We start from the raw sequence: 16,813 nt of genomic DNA on the forward strand, positions 1-16,813 counted from the left end.
TAAATTTCCTTCCTATTATATTGTCTTATATTCTTGATACCATGGTATCTTTTTTCCCTCTGTGTGTGTGTGTGTGTGTGTGTGTGTGTGTGTGTGTGTGTGTGTGTGTGTGTGTGTGTGTGTGTGTGTGTGTGTGTGTATGTGTATATATAATATATATTCTTATTGCTTTTTTTTCAGTATGTCTGATAAACTGCCTTCCTGTTTTAAAAACTGTCGAAAGTGTGGGCACAGATTGCCCTTATCAGATGCCCATAACTTAATGCATATATTGTTTGGGCCCAGATCACCTCCAGTTTTATGGCTCCATTTGTAAAACTTTTCAGTCCGTGAGCAACAACAAACAGAAAGATCAAATTGATAGTGATAGGTTTATTTCCTTCCGCTTTTAGTGAAGCTGTTTCTTAAGCTGAATCCCCCAGATCTAAAGTTAAGGAGCCTTTGACCCAGTCTCCAAGGCCAGGCCTTCTGCTTCGACTCCATCTTTGGAGCCAGCACGAAAAAAGCTCAAGTTGGATCTGAAGTCTGTACCAATCCAACCTTTAATGGAGCCAACCAAAAAATCCTCTGATCCTATTTCTTCCAATCTGACATTTTTGCCTAGGAAGAGGTTCTGTCCTTCCTTGGTTCCAGTTCCTTCAAGAGCACCTTCTCCCTTCTTGGAGAGACGCCACTCCAGGGCACCTTCCCTCATCTCATTCTTTTGTAAACTTGACAGAAGACGTGGACAGAATGATTAGGGGAATCCTCTCGGGGCATATACAGATGGATGTTTTCCTGGCTGCTACCCCCTAGATCAGGTAGTCTATCCTTCCACCACATCCCTATTGTAGCTCCTTGTATAATCCGACTGATCATTTTGGAGCCCCTGGATCCAAACTGTCCGGGTCCATCTGGCTCAGATCCGAAGATACTTCTATCTTCAGATCTGAAGATGTCTGAGTACACGGGCTTCAACATCATTGGATCCAGATGATTCTCAGAGCAGAAGTGACCCTGTCAGGTCCAAAGCACTGGACTCGACTCCAAAGTTTTTGGGGTATTCTCTGCCCCTCAGAGACTAAGCATTGGACAGCTCGACTCTGACTTCCACCTCTGGAAGTTTGCTTTTGGGGCAGAGGGAAGCAATGAGACAGAAGCTTGACTTCTCGGATCCATTGTCTTCCTTCTTTCCCGAGTGATCTGCCTTTGAGTTGGTGAAGACAGTGATGTTAAGTTGTCAATCTCGCCTTCATTCTTGCTGGATGGGTTCGGAGCCGATCCTCGGCTCCATTCGACCATAATAAAGCTTCGAGCTAATTTTACCGGCTCGAGGCAGCCCTATATCCCATGATGCTAGGCGATAACCATCCAGATCTCGTTTGCCGCTTTCGCTTGCGAGGTGTGTTTTTACCGGCTCTTGGTAAGTTTTCAATTTTCAGACTTTTAGTCACTCCCTTTTGTCATAGTTCCACTCCTTTTATTGTTTTAACTGGTAACGGTTAATTTTAAACCCTATTCCCGTTAGTGGTTCCCCTTATCCCAGTTTTATATCCCTTTCCCTAGGTTTGGCCTTAAGCCTCCCCCTTTCCTAGTTCTATCAGGGATTCTGTGTAGTGTTTGGGTGTGTTAGTATCCCTGTTTTATTTTTTATCTTTGGATTGGGTGTTTGTGTGTGTTTTCTACTTTGGTGCTCCCTCGACACTGTTATGTCAAAGGACACAAAGGTCTCAGGCTTCAAGAAGTGTGACTCGTGCTGTCAGAAAATGTCTCTGACAGACTGTCACACTTCTTGTGTTTACTGCCTGGGACTTCTGCACCTGCAGGACTCTTGTTCTGTGTGCCACGCATTCCGCCCAAGAGTCCTGCAGGAGCGCAGAAACAAATTAATATTGAGGGGCTTGTTAAAGCCTGAGAGCTCCCCGACTAAGTCTGCTCTGGGGAAGCCCTCGAAGCCATCAAAGCCGTCGGCTCCGAGTCCCAAGCCATCGGCTACTGGCTCACCTTCTGTGCCAAGATTGGCTCCGGCTGGAGCCGATCCTTCTGTGTCACAGCTTCCAGTATCGGCTCCACTTGGTGCCGATACCGCTGAATCCTTGCACTCACTGTCGGCTCCGGCTGGAGCCGATGTATCCTCGGCTCCTTCGGCTCCACCCATCTCCAGAAAGAGGTCAAGATCCCCTTCGTTGGAGTCTATCCATTCGGCTCCGAGATCACCCCTGCTCTCGGAGCGGAGCCATCGGAGCCGATCTTCTCGGTCGTCCAGGCTTTCTCACCACGACCTTGAGAGAGTGGTGAGTAGGCTATTAAAGTCTCAGGCACTGGCCCAAATGCTCCATAGCCCGTCTCATCAGACGGTAGCTATTACACATCCACCTATTATTCTTCCTTCGACTCTCCCACAGAGTTCGTAGCCAGAGCTCCTCAGAGCTGTGACTGTTGTGACGTCGGAGCCGATACCTCCCCCTTCGGCTCCGTCGTCCTGTGCTCCGATCTCCTCCTTGATACCTTCATTGGAGGGATCCGGGCGTCTGGTCTCTCTCGCCGGCTCCGAGGGAGCGAGTGGCATCGGACCCTTGTCCGACCCTGTTCTCCCTCTCGGAGCGTCGGCGCTGGTGAGCTCGGCCCCGACATCGGCCTCGGAGCCGTCCCTGTCGGTGAGGCCTGGGGTTCCTTTCTCTTCGGAGTGGGAGCCCTCTGGCCTCTCTGATGGGGGAGCCTTCGAGGTGATGAGGAGTGTACTAGCCCCAGGGCATAGTCAACGGTTAGCTCCATCAGCTCCTCCCACTACAGTGCCTGCTGACGTCTCTTCCCACTCTCTTGCTCCCGGGCCCAGAGATCCAACGCCTCAGGTTTCCCCACTGGGAATATCTTCCTCTTCCGATGCTTCTCCTGACCCGTCAGGTGAGCCTCAGCATAAGAGGACATGTAAGAGGAAACATCTAGACTCCCCCGAGTCTTTTACATCCGATACCGACTTGGATGAGTCGGAGGGATCCCCAAGGTCCCCCTCTGAGGATGTCTCCTTTTCAGACATCCTTGAAATCCTTAAGCAGAGGGGGAACTGGCCTTCCCTTAATCCTTCCGAGGACGAGTCTGTTTACCTGGAGGCGTTTGGTTCTCGACCCTCCACCTCCTGGGTGTCTCCGCCTTTCGACCCCCTTATGGATGTGGTTGCTCAGAAGGCGTGGACGGCCCCAGATTTGGTGGAACCCACTCCTAGGAGGCCTTCTAAATTCATTACGGCCCCACCTGATAGGCAATTTTTGACAAAAGGTGTCCCGGTTGATGCCATGGTGGTGGCCGCAGCCACCAAGAAGGAACTAGCCGATCCTTCAGTACCTATCCATCCTGCTAACAAGGATTCCAGGACTATGGATAGGTATGGTAAGTGTATGTTTTCTTCAGCGACCTTTGCCATGCGGTTGCTGAACTACTTGTGTCACTTCACCCGCCTTCAGAGAGATGTTCTCAAAGAGTTGGGAGAAGTTTTACAGGATCCGTCAGCTGCTGGGTCCCAGGATAAAATTAACTCACAGCTAGGAACCCTAAACTCTATTGTTAACTCCTCCATGCGGCTCATTTCATATGCAGCCGATGGAGCGAGTAGGGCCGCAGGCACAGGAGTGGCATTAAGGCGTCACGCCTGGATGCGGCTTTGTAATTTTGCAGACCCCTTCAAGGCGTCCTTCACAAATTCTCCTTTTGATGGTTCGACCTTGTTTGGACCTCAAGTGAAAGACACCTTGACCAGATGCGAACAAGATGACAAGACTCTTTCTGCCGTAGGAGTCCGTTTCTCCACCCCTTCAAGACCTTACCCCAAGGGTCAGAAGGGAGGGAAAATGTGGTTCAGCAAATCTCAAGGAGTCACGCCTGACGCACGGGGTCAGTTTACTCCCAGAGGCAGGGGGGGGGTAACAACAACAGACGCCGCCCTAGGGGCAGAGGGGGTCCGCAGAATCAGGGTAGCAGGGAGTTTCTCTCTGACAAACCCTTCCAGCATCCCTGAGATGTTGTCCGATTGTCCACCTTCGGAGGCAGTCAGGGGAAGATTGTCGCTGTACCCAAAAGCCTGGCTTTCCCTTACTCAAGACAAATGGGTACAGTCGATCATATCCGAGGATTACAAAATTCCCTTTATCCAAACCCCAATTCAGCAAAAAGGAACCCTTCCAGACGTTCCACCCGGTCTAAGGGAACTAGTAGTACCAGAGATATCAAAACTGCTAGCAAAAAGAGCCATCCAGCCAGTCCCACCAGACCAACTAGGATCCGGAATCTACTCAAGGTTCTTTTTAGTACCGAAAAAGACAGGGGACTGGAGACCAATATTAGATCTCAGCAAACTAAACAAGTTTGTAAAGAGAACAAGATTCCGGATGGTCACGCTACAGTCCATTCTACCCTTTCTGGGCAAGGACAATTGGATGTGCTCGGTGGACCTTCAGGATGCGTACTATCACATCAAAATTCACAGGCGCTCCAGAAGGTTTCTCCACTTTCGGCTGGGGGCCAGTCACTACCAATTCAGAGCCCTGCCCTTTGGTCTCACTACAGCCCCCAGAGTGTTCACCAAATGGCAGCGGTTACGGCTCACCTGAGACGCCAAGGATTCCAGGTGTTTTCATATCTAGACGACTGGCTCCTCACTGCCACCACCAGGCATCAACTTCTCCAAGCCAGAGATTACACCATTCACATTTGCAGAGGGCTAGGAATCTCTATAAATTTCAAAAAATCTGCCTTGTCGCCTTGTCAATCTATTACCTTTATAGGCGCCAATTTGGACACTGTACAACTTTCAGCAAAATTAACAGATCAAAGGATCTTAGATATTCAAAACCACATCCATGTTCTTCTTCAAAGCGACAAAATTCAGGCCAGGTATGCCCTGAAAGTATTGGGGCTTATGGCGGCCACCATACCACTTCTTTCCCTTGCCCGCTTTTACATGCGTCTCCTACACTGGATGCTTTTCGCCCAATGGTCTTTTCAACAACTCCCTATGCATCACAAGATCATGATAACTCCAGCTTGCAAAAGGCATCTGTCCTTGTGGATATTGTCACCTCAAGTCCATGAAGGCAGACCCTTTGTTCCTCCCGCTCCAGTCGCCACAGTTACATCGGACGCCTCCCTGATCGGGTGGGGGGTGGGGGGGCATTTTCAGGGCAGGATGGTCCATGGCACGTGGCAACCTTTCGAATGCCACCTGCATATAAATGTTCTGGAGATGAGAGCAGTGCTTTTAACGTTGCAAACCCTCCATGACTCTCTTCCCCTGGGGACTATTGCAATCCATACAAACAATATGTTTGTAGTGTGGTATATCAACAAGCAGGGCGGAACCAAGTCCTATCCCCTGTGTCGAGAGGCACTCAGACTTTGGCAGTGGGCAATCTCTTCTCAGCGGTTTCTGATAGCAACGCATATCCCCGGGAAGTCCAACATCATAGCGGACAGGTTGAGCAAGAGCTATTCTCATGCCTCACGAGTGGTCTGTCAAACAATCTGTGACGGAAGAGATTTTTCAGAAGTGGGGCCTTCCTTGCTGCGATCTTTTTGCTACACCTCAAAACAGCAAATGCCCCGACTTCTTCACCCTCTTCCCCCTTCCAGGCCATCCCCCCAGAGATGCTGTAGTCCAAGATTGGCCCCGGGGACTTCTCTATGCTTTTCCACCTTTTCCTCTAATACCACAAGAAATTCAGAAAGCAACCGCCTTAAGAGCCAAGATGATTCTCATTGCCGCTTATTGGTCTCGACAGATATGGTTTCCGTTCCTGCATCGTTATCTTTTGGTACAGCCTTGGCATCTGGACCCGGTTCCAGATCTTCTGACCCACCAGTCGGATCAGCTGCACCAATCCATACCTTCTCTCAACCTCACTGCTTGGTTGCTCCACTTCTGTCCCTAGCCAGGCTTCCTATGATTTCTAATCCCGTCCGGGATATCATAGTAGCTTCCCTTAAATCTTCCACCAGAAGGATTTACACTAGTAAATGGCAACGTTTCTCCTTCTGGGCAAAAGCTAGGAATATAGATCCCTTTACTGCTCCGATTCATTCGGTCTTGGACTTCCTAGCTGAAATTTTTCACTCAGGATCTTCTTCCTCCACAGTTAAAGTTCAGTTGGCAGCCATTTCAAATTTTCATATAGGCTTGTCCGGACGCAACATCATGTCCCATAAGCTTTGCAAGGCATTCCTTAGAGGTGTATTTTTACTTAAGCCTCCGATCAAAGACCCTCCACCACAGTGGGATCTAAATTTAGTCTTAACATCCTTGATTCTTCCCCCCTTTGAACCTGCGGCTTCCTGTTCATTGAAATTTCTTTCCTGGAAGACACTCTTCCTAGTCGCCATTACTTCTGCTAGGAGAGTATCTGAGCTTCATGCCCTCTGCATTCGTCCTCCCTACCTAATCTTCCACAAAGACAGAGTTTCTCTAAGGACTAATCCGTCTTTCTTACCCAAGATGGCGTCGCAGACGAACTTAAATCAATCTGTTGATCTCCCAGTTTTTTCCCAAATTATACTAATAGAGCGGAGCAAAAACTACATTATCTGGATGGTCATCGCCAGCTCCGATATTATTTGGACAGAACCAAACAAATTAGGAAATCTGATCAACTGTTTTTATCGTATGCAGAGAACAGGAAAGGCCTTCCGGTATCTAAGGTAACCCTATCTAGGTGGCTGTCTTCTGTGATTACATGCATTTATCAACTCAGAGGTAGAGAGTTGACTTTTAGGCCAAAAGCCCATTCAACCTAGAGCACTAGCTACATCTACAACTTTTCAAGCTAGACTACCAATAGATACTATTTGTGCAGCAGCCACATGGGCCTCTCCTCATACCTTTGTTTCGCATTACAAATTGGACTTGGCTTCCAGAAACAGGGCAAATTTTGGTTCCACCGTTCTCAAGAGTCTGTTCCATTGAGCCTCCCAGGATAAAGGTGCTAGGGACGCGGTCCCATCCAGCAAGAATGAAGGCGAGATTGACAACTTAACATTGAGAAGTTATGTACCTACCATAACATTCCATGTTAGTTGTCTTCTCTCGCCTTCTTTCTTAACGTCCCACCATCCCCCTAGCCTGGACAGACCGAGAAGATTGTTCCTCTTCCTTGAAGAGTCCTGATCTGGCATTTCCAGCTAAATAGCTTACTAGTGTCACTAGATTAGATTGGTTTCTTTGGTGGGATTATTCCCTTTTTCCTCCTCCTCTCCAGTCGGAGGACTATATTCCATAATTTTTCTTTAGCTACCAAACGAGATCTGGGTAGTTATCGCCTAGCATCATGGGATATAGGGTTGCCTCGAGCCGGTAAAATTAGCTCTCGAGCTTTAGTAAGTGGCCGAGTCGGAGCCGAGGATCAGCTCCGAACCCATCCAGCAAGAAAGAAGGCGAGAGAAGACAACTAACATGGAACGTTTTGATAGGTACATAAGTTCTCATTTTCTGCTCTGGTAGGATGGATGGACCCTTTCCCCTCATCTCTTCCATCTAGATCCCAGATGTCTGTGCATCTTGTGCCACATCCGCTATGCCACAAGGACAGCCATCTCAAAGTCTCCAGTCTACCCAGTAGGGTATTACTATCTCTTCCAATACTTCACTGGAGCATCCCACTGAGGAAGTCTTCAAAAAGAGGAAGTGCAAGAGGAGGCATTTGAAAAAGGTTCCCCAAGATCACCCCCTGAAGACGTCTCATTTGGAGACATACCTGAGATCCTTAAGCAGAGCGTTGGTTGGTCCTCTGATAACTTTTCACTGGAAGAATCGTTATTTCTGGAGGCCTTTTGAGCCGGTCAATCTGCCTTCTGGGTAACTTAACCCACCGATGAGTTCATTGACTTGATCTGTAGACTGGCGTGGAAGGAGCCTGACTCATTTGATCCAGTCCCCAAGAGATTAGATTGGATTGTGGCTCCACCTGTAGGATTTGAGTTCTGGAGTAAGGAGGTGCCTGTAGATGCTACGGTCTTGGCAGTAGCCCACCAAGAAAGGAACTAGCTTAACAGAGTTTCTCAGTCCATTCCCCTAACAGAGAGCTTAGGGTGTTGGACAGATTTGGAAAATGTATGTATGATTCACTGACTTTTGCCTTTAGGTCACTGAACTGCTTGGCACACTTCATGAGACTGCAAAGGGACTTTATCAAGGAACTTTCAAAATCTCTTTCAGGGACCACTACTGCTAAGTAGACATGTCTGGATGTGCTTGAGTGGTTTTCCAGAGCCCTTCAAGTCCTCGTTCATCAGTGCACCCTTTGATGGCAGTTCGTTGTTTGGCCCAAAAGTGAATTACACACACTCCAGGTGTGAAAAAGATGGAAAGACCCTCTCTGCAGTGTGCGTACGTTTTTTGACCTCTCAAAGATCCTTTTCTAGGAATCAGTGAGGTGAACGGAAGATGTGGTTCAGGAAGTCCTAGGGTCCTTTCCAAGATTCGCGTAGATATAATTCTCCCAAGGGCAGAGGGGGGAAATCCAGTGAACGACTATGTCCATGTGGCAGAGGAGGCCCATAGAACCAAGGGTCGAGAGATTTTCTTTCTCCAACAGATCCTATCAGCACTCCTGAATGGTGGCCCAGTTGTCCCCTCTGGTGCCAATTGGGGGGGGGGGGGGCATTCATCCCTGCACCAGAAAGCCTGGCTAGATGTTACAGAACATATGTGAGTGCAGAGGATTATTTCCAGAGGTTATATCATTTCTTTTTCCCTTCCACCTACATCTATATGCAAATTTATTGATGTTCCACTTCCACATAGTCAAAGGAAAGCAGCAGCACTAGAAATACAAAAGCTGATAGAAAGTCATCCCAGAGGTCCCACCAGACCAGATAGAATCTGGAACGTATTCAAGATTATTTTTAGTGCCAGTGGAAACGGGGGACTGGATAGCAATTTTGGATCTTAGCAACTTAAACAGGTCAATTCAACATACAAAGTTCCGGGTGGTCACAGTTCAGTCCATTCTACCCTTCCAGAGCAAGAATGACTGGATGTGCTTGCTAGACCTTCAGAGTGTGTACTATCACATAAAAATGAACACAGTCCAGAAGGTATTTACACTTCTGGCTGGGAGCCAGTCACTATTAGTTGAGAGCACTGCCCTTTGGCCTCCCCACAGCTACCAGGGTGTTCAAATGCATGGCAGTGGTAGCAGCTTACTTGAGACTGCAGGGATTCCAGGTGTTTCCATACTTAGATGACTGACTCATTACTGTCCCGACCAAGCATCAGGTAATAAAAGCAAGGAATCAGGTACTCTGGACTTGTTCCCAACTGGGAATAACCATAAAATACGAGTCTCCGTTACAACCAACTCAAACACTGGAATTCATAGGAGCGAAATTCAACACATTAGTGACAGCTTCTCTCTCTCTCTCAGGAGCACAGATCATCGGGTTACAGATCAGGAAAATAATTTGCAGCACCAAAATTTCAGCTCATTTGATCCTACACGCCTTAGGATTAATGTCAGTGGCCAAAATTCTAGTTCTTTTAGCAAGATTTCACATGAGAATTTTTCAGTGGATGTTAGTAACATAGTGGTCGATTCTTTATCATCATATGTCAGCAAAAATAAGAATCACTCAGGCATGCAAGAGATACCTTTGTTGGTGGATTCAATCAGATCAGGTTCAACAAGGATGTCCTTGCATCCTCTGTCAGCCCACGGCTATAGTGACCACGGATGCATCACAGATTGGGGGGGGGGGGGGCACTTCCTGGGGAAGACAATCCAAGGCACTTTGTTTTCTGAAGAGGTCAACGTATGCATACGATTATGTAAATGAGAACAGTGCTCTTAGTGTTGCAGACATTCCAAGATTCTCTCCCTTTCAGGACAGTTATGATCCAGACAGACAATGTGTCGATAGTTTGGTACATCAACAAATGAGGAGGAACCAGGTCTTATCCCTTGTGTCGAGAAGCCCTCAGTGTGTGACACTGGGCGATTTCCTCCATCCTCTTTCTGATAGCAACAGCACACATTCCAGGGAAGTTCAGTGTTATAGACAAACTTTAGCAGGTCCATTCTTCTGCCTCACGAATGGTCTCTCAGGACAGTAGCAGATAGGATTTTCTGTCAGTGGGGCCAGCCTTGAAATGATCTTTTTGCATTCCCCCCTAAACAACAAGTGCAGCAACTTATTTGCCCTAATCCCTCCACCGGGGGATCACTGAGGGAAGCTGTACTACACAGTTAGTCCTCCGGTCTGCTGTATTCCTACCTCCCAACTCCCCTATTTACCAAATTCCTACAGAAAGCTGCCCAGTTAGAGAGCAACGTAATCCTTATTGCACCATACTGGCCTCAGCAGAATTGATTCCCCTTCCTTTGGCCTCATCTGCTTTACTCACCTTGGATTTTAGATCCAATTCCAGACCTCCTGTCTCACCCGACAGGCATGATTCATCAGGATATCTCAAACCTCAAGCTAACACCGTGGTTTCTCCAATTCCGTTAATAGCCAGGCAACCAGTGGTCTCTTCCCCTGTCCGCAAGATACTTTTGTCTTCCCATAAGGCCTCTACCAGAAAACTTTACAGAAGTAAATGGAAAAGGTTCATTTTTTGGCGCAGCAGAAACACACTGATCCTTTTTCAGTCCCTATGCAAAGTGTTGAGTTTTTGACAATTTTTAATGAGGGAGCTAGCTCCTCAACAGAGTTAAGTTAGCAGCAGTTTCTAGTTTTCATACTGGATTTGAGATTTTTTTTTTTGACTTTGTTTAAGCTTTGTAAAGCCTTTTTGAGAGGCACCTGAGACTCCCATATAAGGATCCTACTCCACCATGGGATTTAAATTTGGTGCTGCAGGCTTTAACTAATTCTTTCTTTGAATCAGCAGCTAAATGTGATCTTAAATTCCTGACCTGGAAAACTATCTTTCTAGTGGCCATTACCTCTGCTAGAAGAATTTAGAACTTCAGGCATTGTCTTCTAAACCTCATTTGATTTTTCATAAGGATAGAGTAACATTACATACAAATGCTTCTTTCCTTCCTAAGGTGGTGTCAGAATCCAATATTAATCAGTTCACTAACTTGCCAGTCTTCTTTCCTAAATTTGCAAATACAAGGGAATATATTCTTCATTTATTGGATGTCCACAATTACATTTTACCTACATAGAAGAAAGATATTAGAAAAACAGATCAGTTCGTGAACTTTGTAGAGTCTAAATTGGGAAAATCAGTCGCAAAAGTGACTTTAGCCAGATGGCTGATAGAGTGTATATCACTTATCTACAATAAGTTGAGTCTGTCCTTGTCAAAACCTTCAAAAGCTCATTCCACTAGGTCCGTGGCAACTTCAGTGTTTATTTGCTAGGGCTTCCATGAACAACATATCAACATATGTGCAGATGCAACTTGGGCTAATCCTCATACCTTTATTACTCATTACAAATTGTATCTGGTCTTGAAGGGAAGAGCAGCCTGTGCTCAGGAATATTCTTCCTTAGAATACACCCGGGAATTTAAGTAGCTGGAGCTCTGCCCATTATGTTGAGCATAGAATGAAAATTGATAATAAATACATAACATACTTGAATTTTGGCATTAATCTTTAATGAGGTGGCTAGCTCCTCTACCATTAAAGTTCAATTAGCAGCAATATCTAATTGTCATATTGGGTTTGAAAGTTCTTCTGTGGCCTTTTCTAAACTTTGTAAAGCATTCTTCAGAGGCACTCTTCTATTGAGACTCCTCTATAAAGTTCATGCTCCACCATGGGATTTGAACTTGGTACTGCAGGCCTTAATTCATTTCCCCTTTGAGCCAGCAGCTAAATGCGATCTTAAGTTCCCGACATGGAAGACTGTCTTTGTAGTTGCCATTACCTCTGCCAGAAGAATTTCAGAACTTTAAGTATCGTCATTAAATGCATGCACACTGGCAGATATTACTTTATGTAAATCAGCAGACAAGATCTGAGGTATGTTGGGGGTTGGTGCATTGTGGGTAGGGGAGGAGCTCGGGAGCTTTTTAGTTGCCATGATTTTTGTTAACAGCCGAGTCGGCTCCGAGGTTCGGATCCAAACTCAATAATTGAGGAAGAATGAAAATGGACATCACAGGTGGAGCTTTATGGTGAGTACTTAACTTTTTTTTTTCAGTGTCGCATCCATGACACAAAAAAGTAGTGTTGTCAGGTTTGTCAAGGTTGTAAAACTTCAAGAGACCATCTTAGAACTTGTTTATGTCGTCTGAAGTCAGAAACTCAAATGATATTATTCAGTGACTTCAGTTATCAGTGATTTGCCAGAAAACCAAATATTTTATGAAGAATAGACCAAAAATATGATGCAAAAAGTCTGGACATTCTGCAAAAATGTGGACCCTTGCTGTGCTACTAGGACATCATATGGAGTTGGGATAACTCCCCAGATTCTGCCCAACTTTTCTGTTATACTTTACTGTCTTTAAAACACATCTGCTTTACACGAGAATGAAATAAGGATCTAATTCTGATTAATTGGTCGTATGGAACATAATTTTTTTTTTGTTTTGTGCTTAGGCAGCACATTAGAGTCCTCCAGCATACCCCACCTATTCAGGTTGTTCAGTGCTTTAAACTATGAGGCCCCATGATCATGAATGCCTCTTGCCAGAAGTAAGGCTTACAGCTGTCAGCTTTGCATTTGCAGGACATGTGATCTGAGATGGAAACTGACTTTCATGTCATGCTAGAAAAGAAGACCATGCTATGCAGCTAAAGAACAACAAGAACCACTGTATTCAGGTACGTTGTTGTGTCTTGGTATACCAGATGAAAGAATGGCACTATATTGGGCAGGACTTTCTTACAGTATGTTATGTTCATTCAGGTAAAGTATTTAAGCACTATTTTGTACTGTAATATGTTGACTTAGTTGCTGCCTTTAAACAGGAGTCCAGAGGTGAAAAACGTCTGTTTGCATCAAGATACTGGAGGCGTTAAAAGGTAATAAAATGGGAAGAGGCCAGTAATACATTTGGACTGCAGGCTAGAGATTGCCTTCCCTATCAAGGATTGATATCAGAGTATAGGCAAAGAGAAAAGAATAGGGGGATCCTAAGTGAAAGACCAGAACTGATAGAGTTTTTAGTACAGCCTACAACAGAAGCAACTGTTAAAAAGGGATAATTAGTAGGGCATTTAAAATATTGCATGATAACTATAGGAATTAATTAGAGGAGGTTAGAAAGGATTGGGGAGAGACACTGGATAAGCAATTCACAAAGGAACAAGGAGAGGATATATGTATGGCTCCCAAATATGCAGCAAAGTCTAGAAGATTTAGGATTTTTGCTTGGAAGTGTTTGCATAGGTATTTTTATATCCTAAGCAGAATGCAAAGAATTTTTACTCTGGTAGATTGTAAACGTCAGAGGTGTGATGGCGACGAAAGAGGTAATTGGGAGCATTTTCTTTTTGGGCAGGGTGTATTCAGCTGTCAGACTTTCAAATTCCCTGCAGACTACTCTGTGAGAAATACTGGGTGAGCAAATTGGTGAAACTAAGGAAATGATTTTTTGAGCCGTGATACAGAATCAGAATTAGGGCAGCCACGGTGGTGCAGCAATTAGCATTGTTGCCTCACACTAAGAGGTTCTTCGGTTCGATCCTCGGCTGGGGTGCCTTCTGTGCGGAGTCTGCATGTCCTCCGTGTGGTTGTGTGGGTTTCCTCCGGGTGTTGCGGTTTCCTCCCACATCCCAAAGACATGCTGTAGGTGGATTGGATACTCTAAATTGGCTCTAGGCATGAGTGTGTGTGTGTGTGTGCCTTCTGTGGAAGGGTGGGTGCCGGGCTGGCAATTCGGCACCGTAAAACTTCACTGCCAATCATGAGCGGACAGGTGATCCGCTGTGACGACCTTTAACCGGGAAAAGCCGAAAGAAGAAGAATGAAAATTGACATCAGATAAAGAAGTCAAGTGTTTACCATGACATTCCGTCTGTATTGTCCATTTTCATTCTTCCTCAGATCCCCACCCTCCAATCCCCAACCTTTGATTTTCATAGTGAATTTCTGGAAGAACGAGCATGTATAAGGACACCAGTGTCCTGCTTATTGAGCCCCAGGTATGGTATGCTCTTTTACAGTATTTATGGTAGTCCTTTTACCTTTGTAATACAGCAAACAAGGTGTGAGGTATGTTAGGGGTTGGTGCATTGTGGGTTGGGAAGGGGCTTGAGAGAATCGGACCTGAACCCATATGCTGAAAAATAATGAAAATGGACAACACAGATGGAATGTTATGGTAAGTACATAACTTTTTTTTTCTTAAGCATTACATTGAAACACCATCACTATAATTTGTTAGTTTCACCTGATCCATCTGTTTTCTAGCAAAGCTGTCACTTCCCAGCAAGGATTAGTTTTGTAATCGTGTTTTTTTTTCTTGGATATTGGTATTATGCTTAATATTTCTTTGTACCTCTAAGCTGATATACTTTACGTGTCCTGTAATTTTTTGAAGTGACTAGTCTGCATTTTTCTTTTTGCTTTACAGAGCTTAGGGGTGGTGTTGTATGTACTTGTCTGTGGTGCCCTTCCCTTTGATGGCAGCACTTTACAGAACCTCCGGGCAAGGGTCTTAAGTGGGAAGTTCCGTATTCCATTTTTCATGTCCACAGGTAAGGCATGTACTCAGGTTCTTTTTTTCTGAAGATTACTTCAATAAAAACTATCAGACTTCATCAGATTGTCATTGATATGTTGTCCTCTGAAATTAGACTTTCTCTACATCAGAATGCTTTTTAAAGAGTAATCCCTTAAAAATGTATTTGAAGGGCATGAGAAGTAAATTATCCAAATATTTAAGTTATGTATCTGTGCTACAAGAAAAAAAAACAGATTTTACTTCATTTTGTTAATTTATTTCTTCATCAAAGCTATTCTCATTTTAGGCTAAGATAGTTGAAGAAATTCTCTGTAGTTATCCAGCAGTCAGTTTAAAAAAGTGTTAGATAAACACAGAAGTAAAACTGCAATTAGAGATCATTATTGATTTACATGTACTAATTAGGAGATGTCTATAATAATAATGATAGCAATATTGTATGTAGGTATCTGAAGTAAGAAGTCCTTGAAGTGTTGAAGAAAGTAAAATGAAATAGTGAAGAAAGTGATTTGAATACTTGTATATTTATTTATATTGTCCTGCACAATCTTAGTGTCGACTTTGACTTGTGGGATTCTGCCATCAGGTGGATCCAACCTGCCAACTACAGCTACTCCAAAATGCTCAAGCTCCTTCCTTCCTCCCATGATGCACTTGTCTCCCACTGTAACTATCAGATCTTGTTTCCGGCCCAAGCAGCCACATGTGCTCCACTGTTTGCATCTAAGAGAATTATTTTCTGTAGTATTCTGTAAAAATTTCCCTATCATGCTCTTCACTCTGCTTTTACTTCTTTTTCTGTTTTTTACACATACAGTGGATATAAAAAGTTTGCACACCCCTGTTAAAAAGCCAGGTTTTTGTGATATAAAAAAATGAGACCACAGTAAATAATTTCAAAACTTTTCCCACCTTCAGTGTGACCTATATCCTGTGCAATTCAATTGAAAAACAAATCTGTTAAGGGAAAAAATATAAAAATAAAAAACATTCAGTAAGCTTGTTGCATAGTGTTTTACTGTACTGTGTTGGAGGTTATTCTTCTGCCTTATTTTCTGTCATGTTTGAAAAACTGAGTTTCAGAAGAACACTTTTTGTGGGCATAAAATTGTGAACTTAGATGTCCACAAGGCATGCGTTTATTGCCTCGGAGCTGGCGACTAGGATACCAGCTGCATTGTCTGCTACACCTTTAATCCGAGGTCTCTGGCTGACTGATGCAATTAATTGATCCTAAAAGGCCTACTACCTGCTGCTATGACTTCATCCTCTGGGGCTCAGACCCCCCCCAAAGTTTCTAAGGCTGCTCCATCGGAGTACAGAAAGTGCTCCCTGCTGAAGTCCCCCAGGACTTTGTTGGAGGCATGACTAAGACGCAAAAAATCTTGGATTCGGCATATTCTTTGGATCTAATAATTATATCTGCTAGTCCTTTGGCATCTACCTTGGATCTGAAGCCTGGCACCTCTCATGGAATTCGCATGCCAGAGTATTTGATAAAACCAATTGCTCCTACTCTACATTCTCTGTTTTTACAAATTCCAAAAAAGCATTCAAGGCCACAATACACCAGGTCCCCCAGAAGTTTTTTAGAAGTAGATGTGGATAAGATGATGCGAAAATTTCTCAGAGCTCAGATCAAGATGGGGGTCATACCAGCTCCATCCTGTATTGGATCTGTGAGCCTTCCAACTACATCTCATACTATCCTCTCTCCTTTTCCATTCCATCCCATGGTTTCAGAGCCCAGGTTCTGAAAACCCTGAGAGGTCTGTAGTTGGATCCGAAGAAGGTTTCTTCTTTGACTCCGACTGCATTCCTGGCTACTTTTGCTCAAATACCTTTGGATCGGAACAGGTCCTAGAGCTGAAGTGTCTGCTTCGAGTCTGTGAGGCCAGGATTGACTCTGATGTTGTTGGATCTGTCCATGCCCCTTGGAGCTTTGGCCCTGGACAGTTTGATTCCGGTTCCATCTTCAAGGCATTTATGATCTGCCTGTACTGGAAACTTTGGCTCCGGCGCAGTTACTCACAGCTTCTCCAGATCTGTCTGCGTTCAAGATCAATGAAAGGGCTTTCTCTCTTTCTAGAGAACCGCTTTGTCATTCTTCAGATCCAGTTCCCATCCCCTGTTCAGTTCTGAGCCCTAAGTCAATTAGACCTACTCCACAGGGACAGCCAGTTCCAACAAGTTTCAGAGCAG

General features: G+C 44.8%; 1 protein-coding gene across 1 annotated transcript in view; it reads left to right on the forward strand.

Annotated features, from left to right (window-relative positions):
* SIK3 (SIK family kinase 3) overlaps positions 1–16,813 on the forward strand; it is a gene marked incomplete in the record, with an annotated part of 4,425,276 nt that overhangs the window by 1,848,614 nt on the left and 2,559,849 nt on the right. The window contains 1 exon segment of the mRNA XM_044080968.1: positions 14,501–14,624. Coding sequence (XP_043936903.1) covers positions 14,501–14,624 — 124 coding nt within the window.

The sequence above is a fragment of the Protopterus annectens genome, chromosome 8.part0 (genome assembly GCF_019279795.1).
Source record: "Protopterus annectens isolate FY-2018-M chromosome 8.part0, PAN1.0, whole genome shotgun sequence".
In the NCBI taxonomy this organism is placed as follows: domain Eukaryota; kingdom Metazoa; phylum Chordata; order Ceratodontiformes; family Protopteridae; genus Protopterus; species Protopterus annectens.